The 14,993-nt window shown below is 38.3% G+C and overlaps 1 protein-coding gene across 1 annotated transcript in view; it reads left to right on the forward strand.

The window, feature by feature from the left end:
- Cpne8 (copine 8) overlaps positions 1 to 14,993 on the forward strand; it is a 188,430-nt gene that overhangs the window by 37,614 nt on the left and 135,823 nt on the right. The window contains exon 4 of the mRNA XM_005354325.3: positions 10,719 to 10,822. Within this exon, the coding sequence (XP_005354382.1) occupies positions 10,719 to 10,822 (104 nt within the window). The remainder of the gene's footprint in view (positions 1 to 10,718; positions 10,823 to 14,993) is intronic.

The raw sequence follows: 14,993 nt of genomic DNA on the forward strand, positions 1-14,993 counted from the left end.
TTAAACTCTTTAAGATTTTGCCCATACAAGTATTGTTCCATTGTTTCTTTCACCTTGTTTTAACTATTAGGTGACATGATTCCCAGAAAGTTGCTTAATATTGTAGTGGGGTACATTTTTTGCATGTTCAAGATTTAGGGACTACTTCTAGTCATTGTAATCTGGTGTTATCTATGCCTATTTTTCTAGGAATGCAAGTACTTTACTCTCTGCTTATTTTTTCTGAGACTCCTAAGTTGTGTCTTAAAGTCCATCTTTGCTGATAGTCTCTGTGATGGTTGGTTTATCACTAGAGAGTGGCCAAAGTTCAGATTTGCCCCAGACTTGTGGTTGGTTGTTGTTGACTAGGTATTGGGTTGCTAAGGTAGAACCTAAAATGAATAGTCGGACCTTGTGAGCTTCTCCTTGGGTCCAGGGTAGGTCCTCAAGCCTTATAAAATTTCCAACCTGTGGTAGTAACTTTAAATGTCCACATAGTGGTGAGATCAACTACAGAGTTCTATGCCACACACACTGCCACAACAATCACCAAACTCTGCCACAGCCTACAGTCCAGCCGACTAAGTACTACACAGCATCAGATTTGACCAAGATTCATCCTGTTACTGGATGGGACATAGATTCATGACCCAAGATCATTGGAGCCACAAAGCGTGAGTAGAAGAGAAGTCTGATGGACTGGAGTGCCATCTCCTATTGATGCTGGTCCTCTTCCAAAAGTCCCAACTGTGCACACTGGCTTGTGACTGGGGTTACTCAGTGTTAGCTTTCTTCAGCCCATCTTGGATTTTTAGGCAAAAGCCTATGCATTTACCCTGCCCTCCAGTGAGTAAGTCAAGTTTGAGTTCATGCAAAGAAGCCTGGCTCTTGTCCACCAGAGGAGACACCAAATTTAAACATACCCTAATTCCATTGTCACAAGTATCTATTGTCTCAGCAGTGTACCATAGCCCAAGCTGTAACTGGAAACAATATAGGACAAAATGTGAGTGTATCTCACTAGCACTTTTGCCTGCTGTGGCAAATCCAGAACTCTGCTGTTAATACTCTTGAGGATAACTGTCATGACCTGAGGGTGGGGAAGGGTGATGGAGACAGTCCTTTGCCCTCAAGACTGATTTAAAAGTGGGTCACATCTGAATGACACAGCATCAGATTAGACAGGGGAGTGTTCCACATACCTACTCTAGAGTTGGCAATGATGTGAACTGAAACTTGAGTCTGACCTACCAGCACACAAGCTTCTCATGGAAGAAGATGCCACAAATGGCAGGTGTGGAGGCTCCATCTGCCAGCTCTGTCCTGGATACAGAGCCAGGTATTGGTTCTCACTGTGGTGATCCCAACACTGAATTATTGCTACTCTCCTTGTATAGCACTAATAGTAAAAACCCAGAGACAGAGATTGGGGTTCAAGCTGCAAAAAAACAAAGCAGCCAAGGCACTAGAGAGTTTTCACTTCTACTAGTGCTCAGACTGAAGGGCTGGTCCACCAAACCTTCTCCACCAAACTTCAGACTGAGAAGAAGCCTTTGAAATCCTCCCTCGTATGATTTTATATTCCTCTCTAGTGCTGGGATTAAAGGCATGCACCACCACTGCTTGACCTCTATGGCTAACTAGTGTGACTGCTGGGACTAAAGGTATATGCCACCACTGCCTGACCTGTATGGCTGACTAGCATGGCTATCTTTACATTCTAATCTTCAGGCAAGCTTTATTTATTAAAATACGAATAAAATATCACTATATTCTTGCTGTGTAGGATTGAAGGTGAGGATGGGGTCAAGGAAACCAGTTATTAGATAATGAGGTTCCCTTACTCAATCTATGATCATTGGCAGAAGGAGAAAGGTGATGGGTCTCTACATAGCTGTTGATGTCAGAGTGATGAGCCTGCTGCTGGATTTTAACATTATGGACTGCATTTAAGTCACTCTCCCTTCTCCAACTCAGAGGTATCTTGCTTTTCACTATTTGAAATTGTGGAAGGGGAGATACTGTCCAACTCTTTCCTTCTTACCTCTTCCATGTTTTCTGAATCTCTTCTCTTCCTTCCACTGTAAGCGATTCACTGTAGTTTCTCAGCTGGTGTTATTAGCTCTTGGGAAGCTAGTGTGGTATGTGAACAGTGAACAGCTATTTCAACATGTGCATTTGTAGGGGATGGATACTGCAGGGTCTTAGCCATCACTTTGCTGTGCCTCTCCTTATTACATGTTTTTCAAATTTATCATCAATTTAATTTAGATAATAACCACTTTGCAATAATATATTTTAAATTATGAGCTCATTTCTGTACATTTTATATCCCCATACACTGCATTTTATTGAAAATGTTAGCTTTATTTGACTGACTATTCTGTTAGTTGGAGATTCCAGTCATGTAACCTCAGGGTTCACAATTCATTGAAAAACATGTACAACATATAAATTAAGATTTAACTGATAAATAATAAGTATAGTTTGTATTCTCCTGTACGAACCTCCATGTGAATTAAGTCAATTGTTTTCCTCTAGGTGCTAAATTATAACACTAATCATAGTATTGAGGCTGGAAATGACTGCTGAGAAGCAACTTTAGGAAATATTATTATTATTTAGAATATGATTACCTGAAATACAGTGTTCTAGGCAAACTTTTCAAATAATGGAACCTGGAAATTGATGGAGTTTAGTCTTCTCTGTATTTTATGTATGAAAGTTAAAGTGATATGACGAAGGTTGAAATTTTTTGATGGCTAATGCTTTAATTCCTAAAAACAAAAGGTCCTTAATAACCCAAAGATTGTCCCATAGGTAAAATATTAATTTTAGTGATGTTATTACATGGAAGTCACATGGCTTTTCCTTTTGCATCTCTGTAGCCATACCCCACTGATCAATGATAATGTAAGTTCTGAACACAGGCTCAGATCTTCCATTTGTCATTTCAGAAGTAAATAAACTTCAGAGTATTGATATTTGGTAATGATCAACAGGACCCCACTTTATCTCTTTCCTTCAGAGGAAGAGGACCATGCATTCTCTGATGAGGCCAGTTTGACTTTCTAGAGCAAAAGTGTAAGGGTGTAAGGAGAGAGAGAGAGAGAGAGAGAGAGAGAGAGAGAGAGAGAGCGCACAAATGCCCATGTGTGTGTGCTTGCACATGTTCTTGTGTGTGCATGTGTTTGCACATGTGCATATGCATGTGTGTTTATGTGAAATCAACATCTATCCTTTTACACTGCCTGAAGGTTTGCAGTTTTACATGGAGTTTTCTGATTAAATGTGTCTGACTAGTCTGTTCTAGCTGTCTGTCTGTCTGCCCTAAAGGGTTTGTTATTTCTCTTGTTCTCTGCAGCTCACTAAGAATAAAAGATTCCTATCACAGAATGTGTACTAGTTTTGATGAATTCTCTACATTCTACAGTTATTCATCTGACCCGGGCTGCACCTTGGCAACATTTCTATCAGAACAGAGCAGATCTAACTGATGTTCAAAAAAGGAGCTACTGAATATTATTCCAGTGCTTCTCCTCTGAATCACTTTAATGATTAGTTGATTTAGAAGTCAAGAAAGAGTATGTTCTTTCCACCATTTCTAGAAAAAGTAGGCCTTTATTTGATAAACATAATAATTAAAGGAAAACTTTCAAAACTTATTATTTTGAAACTTGACTTTTTGCATACAGTTTTAGAAGAATGATGTTTTATTCCAATAAAAAATTTTAGTTTAAATAACTGAAAGAATTTGCAGTTGGTAAATAAAAGAATCGTTTCCCAATGATTAGATAGTGAAAATTTAATACTGTATTATTATGGGAATAGGCTGAACAAGATATACTTGTATATATTTATTCTGCTTGAAATTATTTTAAGCAGGCATATGCATTCTATTTTTAAAATTGTATTTTAATTACAACATTCAACTCTTCCCTCTCCTCCCTTTAAACCCTCCCATATATCCCTTTCCAATCTTTTTCAAACTCATTGGCTCTTTTTTATAAGTTATAATTACATGTATGTATATTTTCAAATATAATATGTTGAGTCCATATAATGCCACTTGTAAGCATTTTTTAGTGTTCTATAGATTATTATGAACAGGTGTATATATCCTTCAATGATACAAAATAGCTGATGTTCAGAATAAATTTTTTTCCTCTACTCCCTCATCTCCCTATCCACTCAATCTCATTTTCTCTCTCTGAAAGCAAAAACCGAAAAGAAAAAAACATGTATAACAAAGCCCAAATAAACAAAAATTTATAAGACAAAAAATATCAGAGCAAAACAGAAAGCACAAAAACTCCCATGAATTCTCTTTTGTGATGGCCAGCTACTAACTCCTAGGCATGGGGCCTTTTCTGCATGTACCCTGTGTCATTGCACTGAAGAAAACTGATTTTCCCGTTTGTCATATGTAGAGCAATAAATGTACTCATTGCATAAGTGGACTCAGTTAAAAACCAAAGATCATCTCAATAGATGAAATAACAACTTTTGGTAAAAAATCTACCATCTCTTGATGATAAAAGCATTGGAGATGTGAGAGTTAGAAAAGGTTATAAATCCACAACTATCACTATATTAAACAGTGACAAATTTAAAACATTCACAATAATATTACTAGCAAATCTAAGGTACTTATACCTATTCAATAGCCAAAACCTGGAAACAACCTAGATGCCCCTCAACAGAAGAATGAATAATTAAAATGTGGTACAATTTACATGATGAAGTACTACTCAACAGCAAAAATAATAGTGACATCTTGAAATTTGCAGGCAAATGGATGGATCTAGAAAAAAAAAGTATTGCGTGAAGTAACCAGAAAGACAAATATAATATGTACTTACTCGTAAGTGGCTTTTAGACATAAAGCAAAAAAAAGCCAGCGTATAGTCCATACCCTAGAGAACCTAGACAACAAAAAGAATCCTAAGAGAGACATACATGGATCTAAACAGGAAGAAGAAAAAGACAAGATCTCTTGATTAAATTGGGAGTGTGGGGCCATGGAAGAGGGTAGATGGGGTGAGGGGAGGTAGGGTGGGAAATAGAGACAAGTATATTGTACAATAAAAACAGTAAGAATAAATTAATTAATAAAAACTATAAAGTATAAAAAGAAAAAAGAAAATGACTTTCTGAAAAAGACAATTAAACAAATGAAACTTCATGAAAATATAAAGCTTTTATATATCAAAAGAAATTGTTATCTAGTGAAGAGACAGCCTTCATTATGGAAGAAAAAAATCCTTACCAAATGTCCATCTGACTGGGGGTTAACATGTAGAATAGACAAAGAGCTAAAAATACTGAACATCAAAAAACCAAGCAATCTAGTCATTAAATGCTCCATGATACTAAACAGTGAGCTCTTGAAAGGAAAAATACAAATGACTAGTGAATGTCTTCAAAGCTTTCAGCATCCTCAATTACATGGTGAAATTAAAATGAAAACTACCCTGAAACTGTGTCTCATACCAGTCAAAATAGCTATTATCAGAAACCAAACTATAATTCTGGCAAGAATTTGGGGAAATGGACCCTTATTTTTATTTTTTCGGAGTATAAACCAATGTGGCATTTTTGGAAATCAACATTCTCAAGAATGTAAAAATATGTCTGCTGAACCATCTATACCACTCCTGGTAATGTACTTAGATTTCTGTATCCTCATATACAGATACTTGTCCAACAATGTTCATTAATGCCAGGAAATGAAACCAGTCCAGATATCAAACAGTAGATGAATGGATAATGAAGGTGAGGTCAATATACATATTCAAATTTTATTGAGATGAAAGAAAAATAGAAATTTCAGGAAAATAAACAGAACTAAAAAAAATCATAGAGTGAGGTGACCAGGGCCAGAGAGACAAAAAATTAAACAAAAGAACTCTAAGAATAAAGCCATTATCACTGAGAGGTGTTAAATCCTATAGAGCAAAAAGTTTATCCAATGTTCTCTGTGAAGCCATCAGGTCTTTTTGCTGAAATGGCAAAATATTTATATATTATTTAAGGACAGCTCTCATTATTGAATAGGGGATAATTTGCAGTGAATACAAAAGTAGAGATAGAGATAGGAGTTCAAAATCCTCGAGACAGTCTATGATAAGACATAAAACTGAATTTAAATTGGTAATGGGAAATATGGAGACAAGTAGAACAATGTGTGTGTGAACATCCATGCTTACTTACCAGGCCAAGGCAATTTGATGTAGCTGCAAGGAATTAAATCAGGCCAGTTGGATTGGCCACAACACAACCGAAGCTGTGGCAATTTTATTGAGAGCAATCAGTGTTTTATACCTTTAAACAGAATATAATGGTCATTGCCAGGATCAATACAATTGTAGTTTCCAGGATACAAGTGAAGTTTGAAAGTCATGCAAGGTACACAAGACTAATCTCAGAGACCAACTGTCCTGTCAAATGTCCATAGTTCCTTGACTACTAAGAGATCATAGAGAGAAACACAAAACATCCAGAACACTTCACGGCCTGAGGTGGGTGCATCAGTCTTTTAAGCTCTGGAAGGAACATTATGACCCAGGAGTCATGGACATGAAAAACCTATGACACAAGGCAGCTATGCCAGGCCAACCCCATGGTTCCCTGCACCTGTTGGTATATGCTTTGAGATTAAAATTGATAATTTAGCAAGTAGTGATAAAAGAGGAACTGATGGGTTTAAAAAGAAGTCACTGTTACAGAGTACTCCCCTTTATGGTTGGACCATGGTAGAGTGTAAAATTGCTTATTGGCAGGAGGTAGGCCAAAGGCCCAAGATTAGAGTGGGCATGGGGTGATGTTTATTATTGGATGGAAATTCTAAAGGACCTGTAAGTCTGTCAGATGTGTGACTCAAGAGAACAGCTATCTGCACTAGGGTGACTCTGGGCTGGTCACTTAGATTAAGTCGCCATTAAATAGGTGGGTTGTAAAGCCAATGTAGTCAGTCTGTTTTGTATTGTATAATATAGTACCAGAGATAGCATAATTTATGAAGTACTGAAATTTATTTTCTCACTAGAGGCTGGGAAATCCAAAACCAATGTATCTTTTAATGAGGGCCTTCCTGGTGTATTTTCACACGGCAAGAGATGGGAGTGGGCATATGGCAGGCCTTAATCCTCATTTCAGGAGAGGAGACTTCATGAACCTATAGCATCACATAACAACACTTGAATTTTAGAGAGGACACATTTGAATCCAACAAGGACAAATGGCATCATCTCGAAGAAGAGTGCCTAAGGGGAGGTGAGAACCTAGAAGGATGCTTTGTAAAGGAGGAACTGAATGCCCGAGGATGTAAGTACCAAAAAAATGCAGTCAAGAATGGAGGCAAAAATATAGAAAAGCAAGCTTCAGGGAGGATGAAGTGATCAGCTTCTCCAGATAGGCTGAGAGGCCTGGTGAGGTAAGGGCCCCAAAGTAGCACTGAGTTTAGAAACATAAAGTCTATGGCTGACATCCCGCCAAAGCAATTTTCAGGGCCCTGTGTCAGAACATGTATTGCCACAGATTTATAGATGATTAGCTAAAACCAGAATTTTAAGATCTGCATGGTAATCTTCAGTAGAGTGAGTAGGGTGTACTCAGCTCCACTGCTGCCCACAGGAATGAGACTGTAAGGGTGTTGGTTGCTCCGGAGTTGATGGACTGTGGGCTGCCAGTTCGATGGAACCTCTGCTCAGAAATTTCACTCTTGTCTTCTAGTTTTCTTATTGGTACAGATTTGGGCTGAAGTTTAAACGAGGGGTGGGCAATGGGGATCATGGATAATGGTGGAGTTCTCTTTGAGTGTCATAACTAGCTCAAGACTTTCCACTTGGTTAGGAAACTGTTCTGTCTCCATCAGTGGGGAGTTGTGAGGGTCCAATGTAGCCACAGGCTGCTCATTCCTTCCAGAATGCCTAGACCCAAAATAATTACACAGAAGCTATGTTATTTAAAACACTGCTTGGCCAATAGCTTAAGTGTATTGCTAGCTAGTTCTTATGTCTTAAATTAACCCATTTCTATTAATCTATGTATCGCCACATGGTTGTGGCCTACCAGTAAGGTTTTGGCCAGCATCTGTCTCCTGCGGTGGTTCCATGGCTTCTTCCTGACTCCATCTACTCTCTTTTTCCCTACATCTCTGTTTGGATTTTCCATCTGGGTTTACTCTGTTAAGCCATTGGCCAAAAGCAGCTTTATTCATTAACCAATAAATTCAACACATATACAGAAGGACTTCCCATATCAGTCCACATTCTTCTGAGCCATGGCTATAGCTGCTTCTGAGTGTGTGACTGTCTGAACAAAGGAGGAACCTCCATAGATGGCCTTGTATGAAACCGTGTACCTGGAGACTCTTTTTTCAAAAAAAAAAAAAATCACGTTTCAATGAATTTACAACTGTGTATCATGGAAGTTACAGTGGGCAGCTCCTGGCCTTTTCCTGAGACTCACTCTAGACATCTCTTCTATTGGGCTTACACGAAGTGAATGGCTTTCTTCTTTGTTTGGGTTATTTTGTTCTGGTGTTTTGAAACAGGGTCTCACTATTTAGTTCTGGCTGGCATGGGACTCACTCAGAGGCGCGGGTCTCTGCCTCTGGGTGCTGGAATTTAAGGCGCGTTCTACAATACTTGGTTACATGGCTTCTTCTGAATGATGCTCCGCTTCTTAGCAACCATACTCTGCATCACCTTAGTTTCCAGCTCACTTCTTTGCTGATAAGAGGGCTTTTCCAATTCGTTTTGCTCTCCTTTTTTCCTCTCTTGACTCTTGCTATAAATCTGGCTTCAAACAGCCATCAGAAGCCATCCTATGGCACAAATGCATGGTGTCTTGGCATTTTAGCCACCCAATTAATTAGTCCATCATTTTGGAATTCAGTCTCATTTATGGCATGGGTAAAATGTAGATAAATCATTTTTTAGAATGTAACAGGAATGACCTCAGGTCCAATTTCCAGTGTATTTCTCACAAGAAGTTTTACTATCTACATGTCTATCAGTATTCAGGTCTTCTGAGTTCCCACCAGAACCACCCACTAAGCTTTGTTTACAATACTCAAAACCTTCTCTAGTATGCATATCCACTCTTCCATGTTCCCCCCCAAACTGATTCTTAAAGCCTAAGTATCCTGTGTCAGGCTTAGTCACAGCAAGAGGCCCATTCTTTGACATCATCTCTTGTGATCAAAATTTCTTACATGAGCAACTTGGAGAGGAATTCGTTTCTTTGGCTTACTGTTCATTGTGGCCAGGACACAGGCAGTGCAAGTATTTCACATCAGGGCAGCCAGCAAGCAGATCAAAGGGACACATGAAGAAAGTAAGGGAATGGAATAAAATGTCCCCAAGGTCCTGTTTCCTGTGACATTAGTTGTCCAATAGATTCAGCTCCTGAATTTTCTAAAACCTTTCAAAATTATCTCACAAGCTGGAGAACTACTGTTAGCCACATGAGCCTTCTGGAGGGGCACACTTCATATACGAGCAGTAATGGGTGGATTACAGTTTGTCCATGTGATACGGGCCATGATATAAAATATTGTCCAGAGGCAAACTGTTTCTCTGTGAGGGAGAGATTAGTTGGCCAGGACCCAAATAAATACTTTCTCGTAAGTATTTTATATAATCATTCGAACACAAAGTTTAAGAAAGCCCCTGGCGTTCACATTGAATGGATGAGCGTGATTCTTCATTTTCCTATTAAAATGATAATACTTCCTGGAACGTTAATAAAAATAAGTTCTCTAGCAAGACAGCCTGCCTGCTTGATTGCATAATAGATTCACAGCTAAGGTTAAAATCCCCTCATTGTAATGACAGCTGGAGGTGAAGGTATTAGCTGAGGGGAAAAGTGATTGGGATGGTGTATTTGTGCTGTCTTCAGGAGCACCGCCTGAAGGCTTGCCTTCAGACTTAAAAAAAAAAACAGGCCCAGAGTGCAATTTTGTTCCCTGATTTCCACTCCCTCAAGAAGAAGAAAAATATTTTTCTAAGCTGAAGTATTACCCAATTTTTTGAAGTATACAAGATTGGTAGATCTGAATGGGATTAAGCAATGTTTGTGCTGTAAGTGTTGAATAGATTATAAGAAACTTCTTTCTGAAACATGACTAATAGGTCTTGCTTTGTGAGAGGGCTGTTTCCTATAAAAGTCAAGGATGAGAACTATGAATATTTGGCTCCTCTATTTAAGAATACATTTTATCTGTCTGACTTTCTGAAAATTTTTCACTTTAAAAAGTTTATGTATACATAGATTCTTTTTTGTGGTTTTTGTTTTTGATTTTTTTTTTTTTTTTAGAGACAGGATTTTTCTGTGTAACAGTCCCAGCCATCCAGGGAACTAGCTTTTGTAGACAAGGTTGGACTCGAACTCACAGAGATTCACCTGCCTCTGCCTCCCAAGTGCTGGGTTTAAACACATGAAGAACTATTGCCCAGCTCTGGATTCTTTAGATTAGAGAGGAGTTTGGGTTTCCAGTTAGCAGAAGGGAGGGTAATGTATTACAACTTGTCCAATGCAGGGTAGCTGAGTTTGGAATGAACTCAAACTCATCCTGATTTTATCCCAGGGTGGCTTGATCTTTAGGCACTTCTCTCTGGGGCTTAGTTGATCAAATCAACTGGGTATTTATTGCTCGTTTTTTAAAGGAACATTGACACTGAGTACTATATTTTGGTTTTAACCTCTGTGACCTTTCTGTTTCTTATCTATAGTTTGGAAGAACTGAAGTGATTGATAATACTTTGAATCCTGATTTTGTAAGAAAATTTATTCTGGACTACTTCTTTGAAGAAAGAGAGAATCTTCGTTTTGACTTGTAAGTTCTCCTTGACATGACATTCTACCTGTGATTTTTAGACACTACCTGAGTCACACAGTCTGGACTGAGTCAATTGTCCTGAGTACCTGGCTGTTCCATTGGAAGGCACCTTTACTCTGCTCAGCCAGAGACTGAAGCACAGTCACTTTTCCTTTTTAATACTGTTTTTGAAATATGATTTGAACAGGTTAGTGGACAGCTTAGTCATGTTGGGGAGTTCAGGTGGGCTTTCTCTCAAGCTTACCTATACTCCAGTGGGCTCCTTCAAGCTCAGAGTACTTTAAGAGAACATGTCCAGCTTGATGGCGAGTGACAGACGGCTCACTTCTCCCCATGGCCTGCTGGCCTAGCACTGTATGTGTCTGCCTCATGATGACTTCCCTTGAGCCCTGGATGCTTCATAGATATAGATGACTTTTTTCATATAATTTTTGTGGATTGGTGTTTTGCCTGATGAGGGTGTCGGGTACCCTGAAACTGGAGGCACAGACAATCGTGAGCTGCCATGTGGGTGCTGGGCCCAAGGAGATAGAACTAGCATTTTTGTGTATTTTACATATTTTTTGATATTGATATTGAATCAAGCATATTAAAGTACTATTACCAAGTTCGACTTTCTGTTCACAGAAAGCATGGAGTCAGTTTTTTACTCTGTGTAATATAATATAGTGTTTGCTTTATATATCAAAATAATGAATGCTTGTGAATATCAAAAATATTTTAAGAGGTTAATGCTTTTTAAGTCATTGAAACAATCGTGCAAACCTATTGGAACTTAAAGATACTTTTCAATAACAAAAAATGCACCTTATTTGGAAGAGTACTAATTTCCCTCCTAATATAAAATAAGTTCTCTGCTGTTAGCAATTGTATTTATTTTACTCTGAAATCTATGTAATGTATATATGTATATATAATATATTTCAGAATATATGAAAAACATGTAAAGAATCTGTAATGCTTTCTTTAAAGGGTATCAGATATTCATCAGATTTAGCAAAAAAATTTATGATGTTCACGTTAGGTTTTTATTTCCACAAAACTTCTCTCCAAATAATCAAATGAGGGTGGTGAGAGAGAAAGTGGAGAAAAACAGTGACTTCTCCCTTGACCACAGAGGCTGCAGTATTGTTAGCACCCAGTGAAGATCCTATGAGCATGGCTCACTGCCCCACTTGCCCAGAGCTTACTGCAACTGGTTTTGAAATGCCTCTTCTCTTTTCATGGTGCCCCCTTAACTTTTCCACTTTGACTTTATTGTAAAAGCAGTTATCCTTTCCTGATTCTTTGCTGTTTCCCTTTTCTTTCTCCCTTCCACATCAATCTACATTACTCTCTTTCACTTAAAAGTAGTAAGTATTTATTATAAATGTAAGGTGACGTAACTATTTGAAAAATAAGAATTCTACTATTCCAATTAAAAAAGCTGTAATTGGTTCAGTGTGTCAATCATCAGAGCTTAGTTAGACATTGATATGTATGTGGGAATGGGAACAAATTTTTCAGAATTTTTCTTCTAAGTTTTCACATACTTTTTTTCTAGGCCACAGGAATAGCTGTATATTTCATTTATTTTTAGGGTTGCATGATTTTTTTTATTGTAAGAATAAAATGTATTTTATTGTTTACTGATGTTCATTGCCACCGGTTATTCTGCTATAAGAAACCTGGAGCAGTGTCCCTGATTGCAATGGAGGGCCATTTATTATTACTCTGACTTGCATTTTTGAACATACAGTATTAGAGTCAAATTTCAGTATGAAAGGAAGCACACAAGAGCACCCATTCTGTGTTCTGACTTGTTGAAACTACCCTGGGGATGCACTGTCTTTGTTCTTTCTCTGAACTCTTGTTTTTTGTAGTTCTGGCTGTTTGAATCATTTCCCTGTGTTTCTGGTTGCTGTCTGCTTATAGGCACCCATTACCCTTGCAGGCGACAGCTTACACGGTTTCTCCTCTACTGTCACACTTTATCCCCTTTACTGGCATTTTGGGTTCATGTCCTTACCCAGTACCCATTGCTGTGACTGTTTGAGAAAGCAGTTATGGCAGCATGGACAGGAAATAGGAAGGAACTAAGGCAGGCTAGCCATACACTGTTACTTCAACTTCCTAGATATTACAGGTAGTACAGAAACCAAATAATCCTTGAACCACAAAGATGCTCTGTAATACTAATTAATAGCACTTCATTAAAATGTCATATTTTTGTTTATTTATTTATTTTTTCAAAAAAGAAAGCAAACTATCTTCAAGTAACATCTCAATTTTGTATATTTGAATAACTAAAACAAGGAGAGCTAGAAAGGGTTAACTACAAATCTCAACGAAAGCAACACACACATTCTCTCAGTTCCTGTGCCTTTCTAATGGCATTTAATTCTGTCGGTTCATTTTACTGAAATGTCTCAATTTGATAGTAGGCTGTTTTTATGCTGCGACTTTTCTCAAATAAATCCAACAGGGAAGACTTCATTAGTTACATGTATATGTGTATAACACACATGACTGACTTAAAAATTCTCATCTAATTGAATTGCTTGTAAATAAAAGAGTTTGCTAATTTTAGAAGATTTAGGAAATAATGAATGGACTGAAATAAAGTATCCCAGGACAAATCAAGTGTGGTCCCTAACTCCCATTACCCAGACCGCCGAGAAGACTCCATTCAACGCTCTGACACCAACAGCTGTTTGAGGATGCCCTTGCTTAGCACAACAGTGTGTGGAGGCCAGCAACTGATTGCAAGGATCATCCCCCTGCCTCCAAAGCACACCAGTGGCCAGCCACCATTTTCCCCATAGCACACTGGTGTGTTGTGGTCAGTCATCACCCATCCATAGCAAACAGGTGTGAAGTGGCCTGCCATCATCCATCCATAGCACACTGGTGTTAAGTAACCAGCTAATAACTGCAAATGGCTTTCTAAATTGTTTGGGGTTTAGCTGGTTTCTGCTGATGTATTCTTACTGCTATGACAAAATATCTTCAAAGCAATGAAGGGAGAAGGACTTCAACATTTTTGTGAGGCAAATCAATCATTTTATTTGTTCTTATTGTGCCAATGTGTCCATTCTGATCTTCTCCACTGGGTAAGGACAGTGTAAAGTTCTAATTTCATGGCCTTTCAACCACTTTTGTTTAGTAGAACCATCTTATTTATTTGTCAGAGCTCTTTACTTTTAAGCATTCTTTACTTTCTTTCTTCTCATTTCTTCCAGGATTTCCAAGGCAGAAAGAAGCCCAGGAATGGAGAGAGTGTTGATAGTTAGAGATGTGGGCTTTAACCCTGCCCAAAAATCTAGAGTTTCCCCAAACACCAGCCTAGGAACCCTGAAACCCTCTTGTTCTTCTCCTAGTGAGTGACCCAGAATGAAGCAGTCTCAGCTCACAGAAAGCACCTTCCTAACACTTTTCTTGATGTTCTCCTTTACTGATGCCTTATGGGTAGGCATGCCATCTCTGGCTAGGCAAAATTTGTTTTTGCCAACTCCACCCCATGATCTTGGAGAGTAAAAGGAAACTCCCCTTCTCTCCTTTAATTCTTCCCAGGAGGGAATGGTCTGTGCCTTTAGGAATTCTAGATTGGTCACTAGTTACTAGATTGGTCATTGGGCTATGTACTGATTTGTCTCCATTGGAAGCTCTTGAGCTGTGCATTATGGGAAACTTAGAATAAGATTCTACTTTGGATGATAGCTGCAATTCTACAAATATAGAAATAACTGAAGCTAACATCTGCTCCTCTTTGTTAGAAATGTAACTTTTAGGATTCACTCAAGTGAGAGATTATCAGTTTATCTTTTTCACCTATCTTTCTTCACAGAAGAAAGCATCACGATCAATGATGGGAAGAAAGAGAAAAGGGAAAAGGAAAATGCTGCATTGTATGCTAATTCTGCCCAGTATAAGCATTATGCCCAGTGTACCCAGTGTGCCCAGAAATGCCCTGTATTTCTGAAAGTTTATTACTCTCATTGGCATTCTGGGATTAATAGTTACACTGGATACACGAGATATGTGGGTATAGTGATAATAATGGGTACACTGGGCCCACAGGCACACTGGCACACTCAAGGGACTCTTCCTTTTCTTCCTTTTTCCTATCATTAACGAAAATGTTTTGTTTTTCACAAAGATTCTACTGGGTAAACTTGAGAGTAAACTT

The sequence above is a fragment of the Microtus ochrogaster genome, chromosome 15, assembly GCF_000317375.1.
Source record: "Microtus ochrogaster isolate Prairie Vole_2 chromosome 15, MicOch1.0, whole genome shotgun sequence".
NCBI classification, from domain to species: domain Eukaryota; kingdom Metazoa; phylum Chordata; class Mammalia; order Rodentia; family Cricetidae; genus Microtus; species Microtus ochrogaster.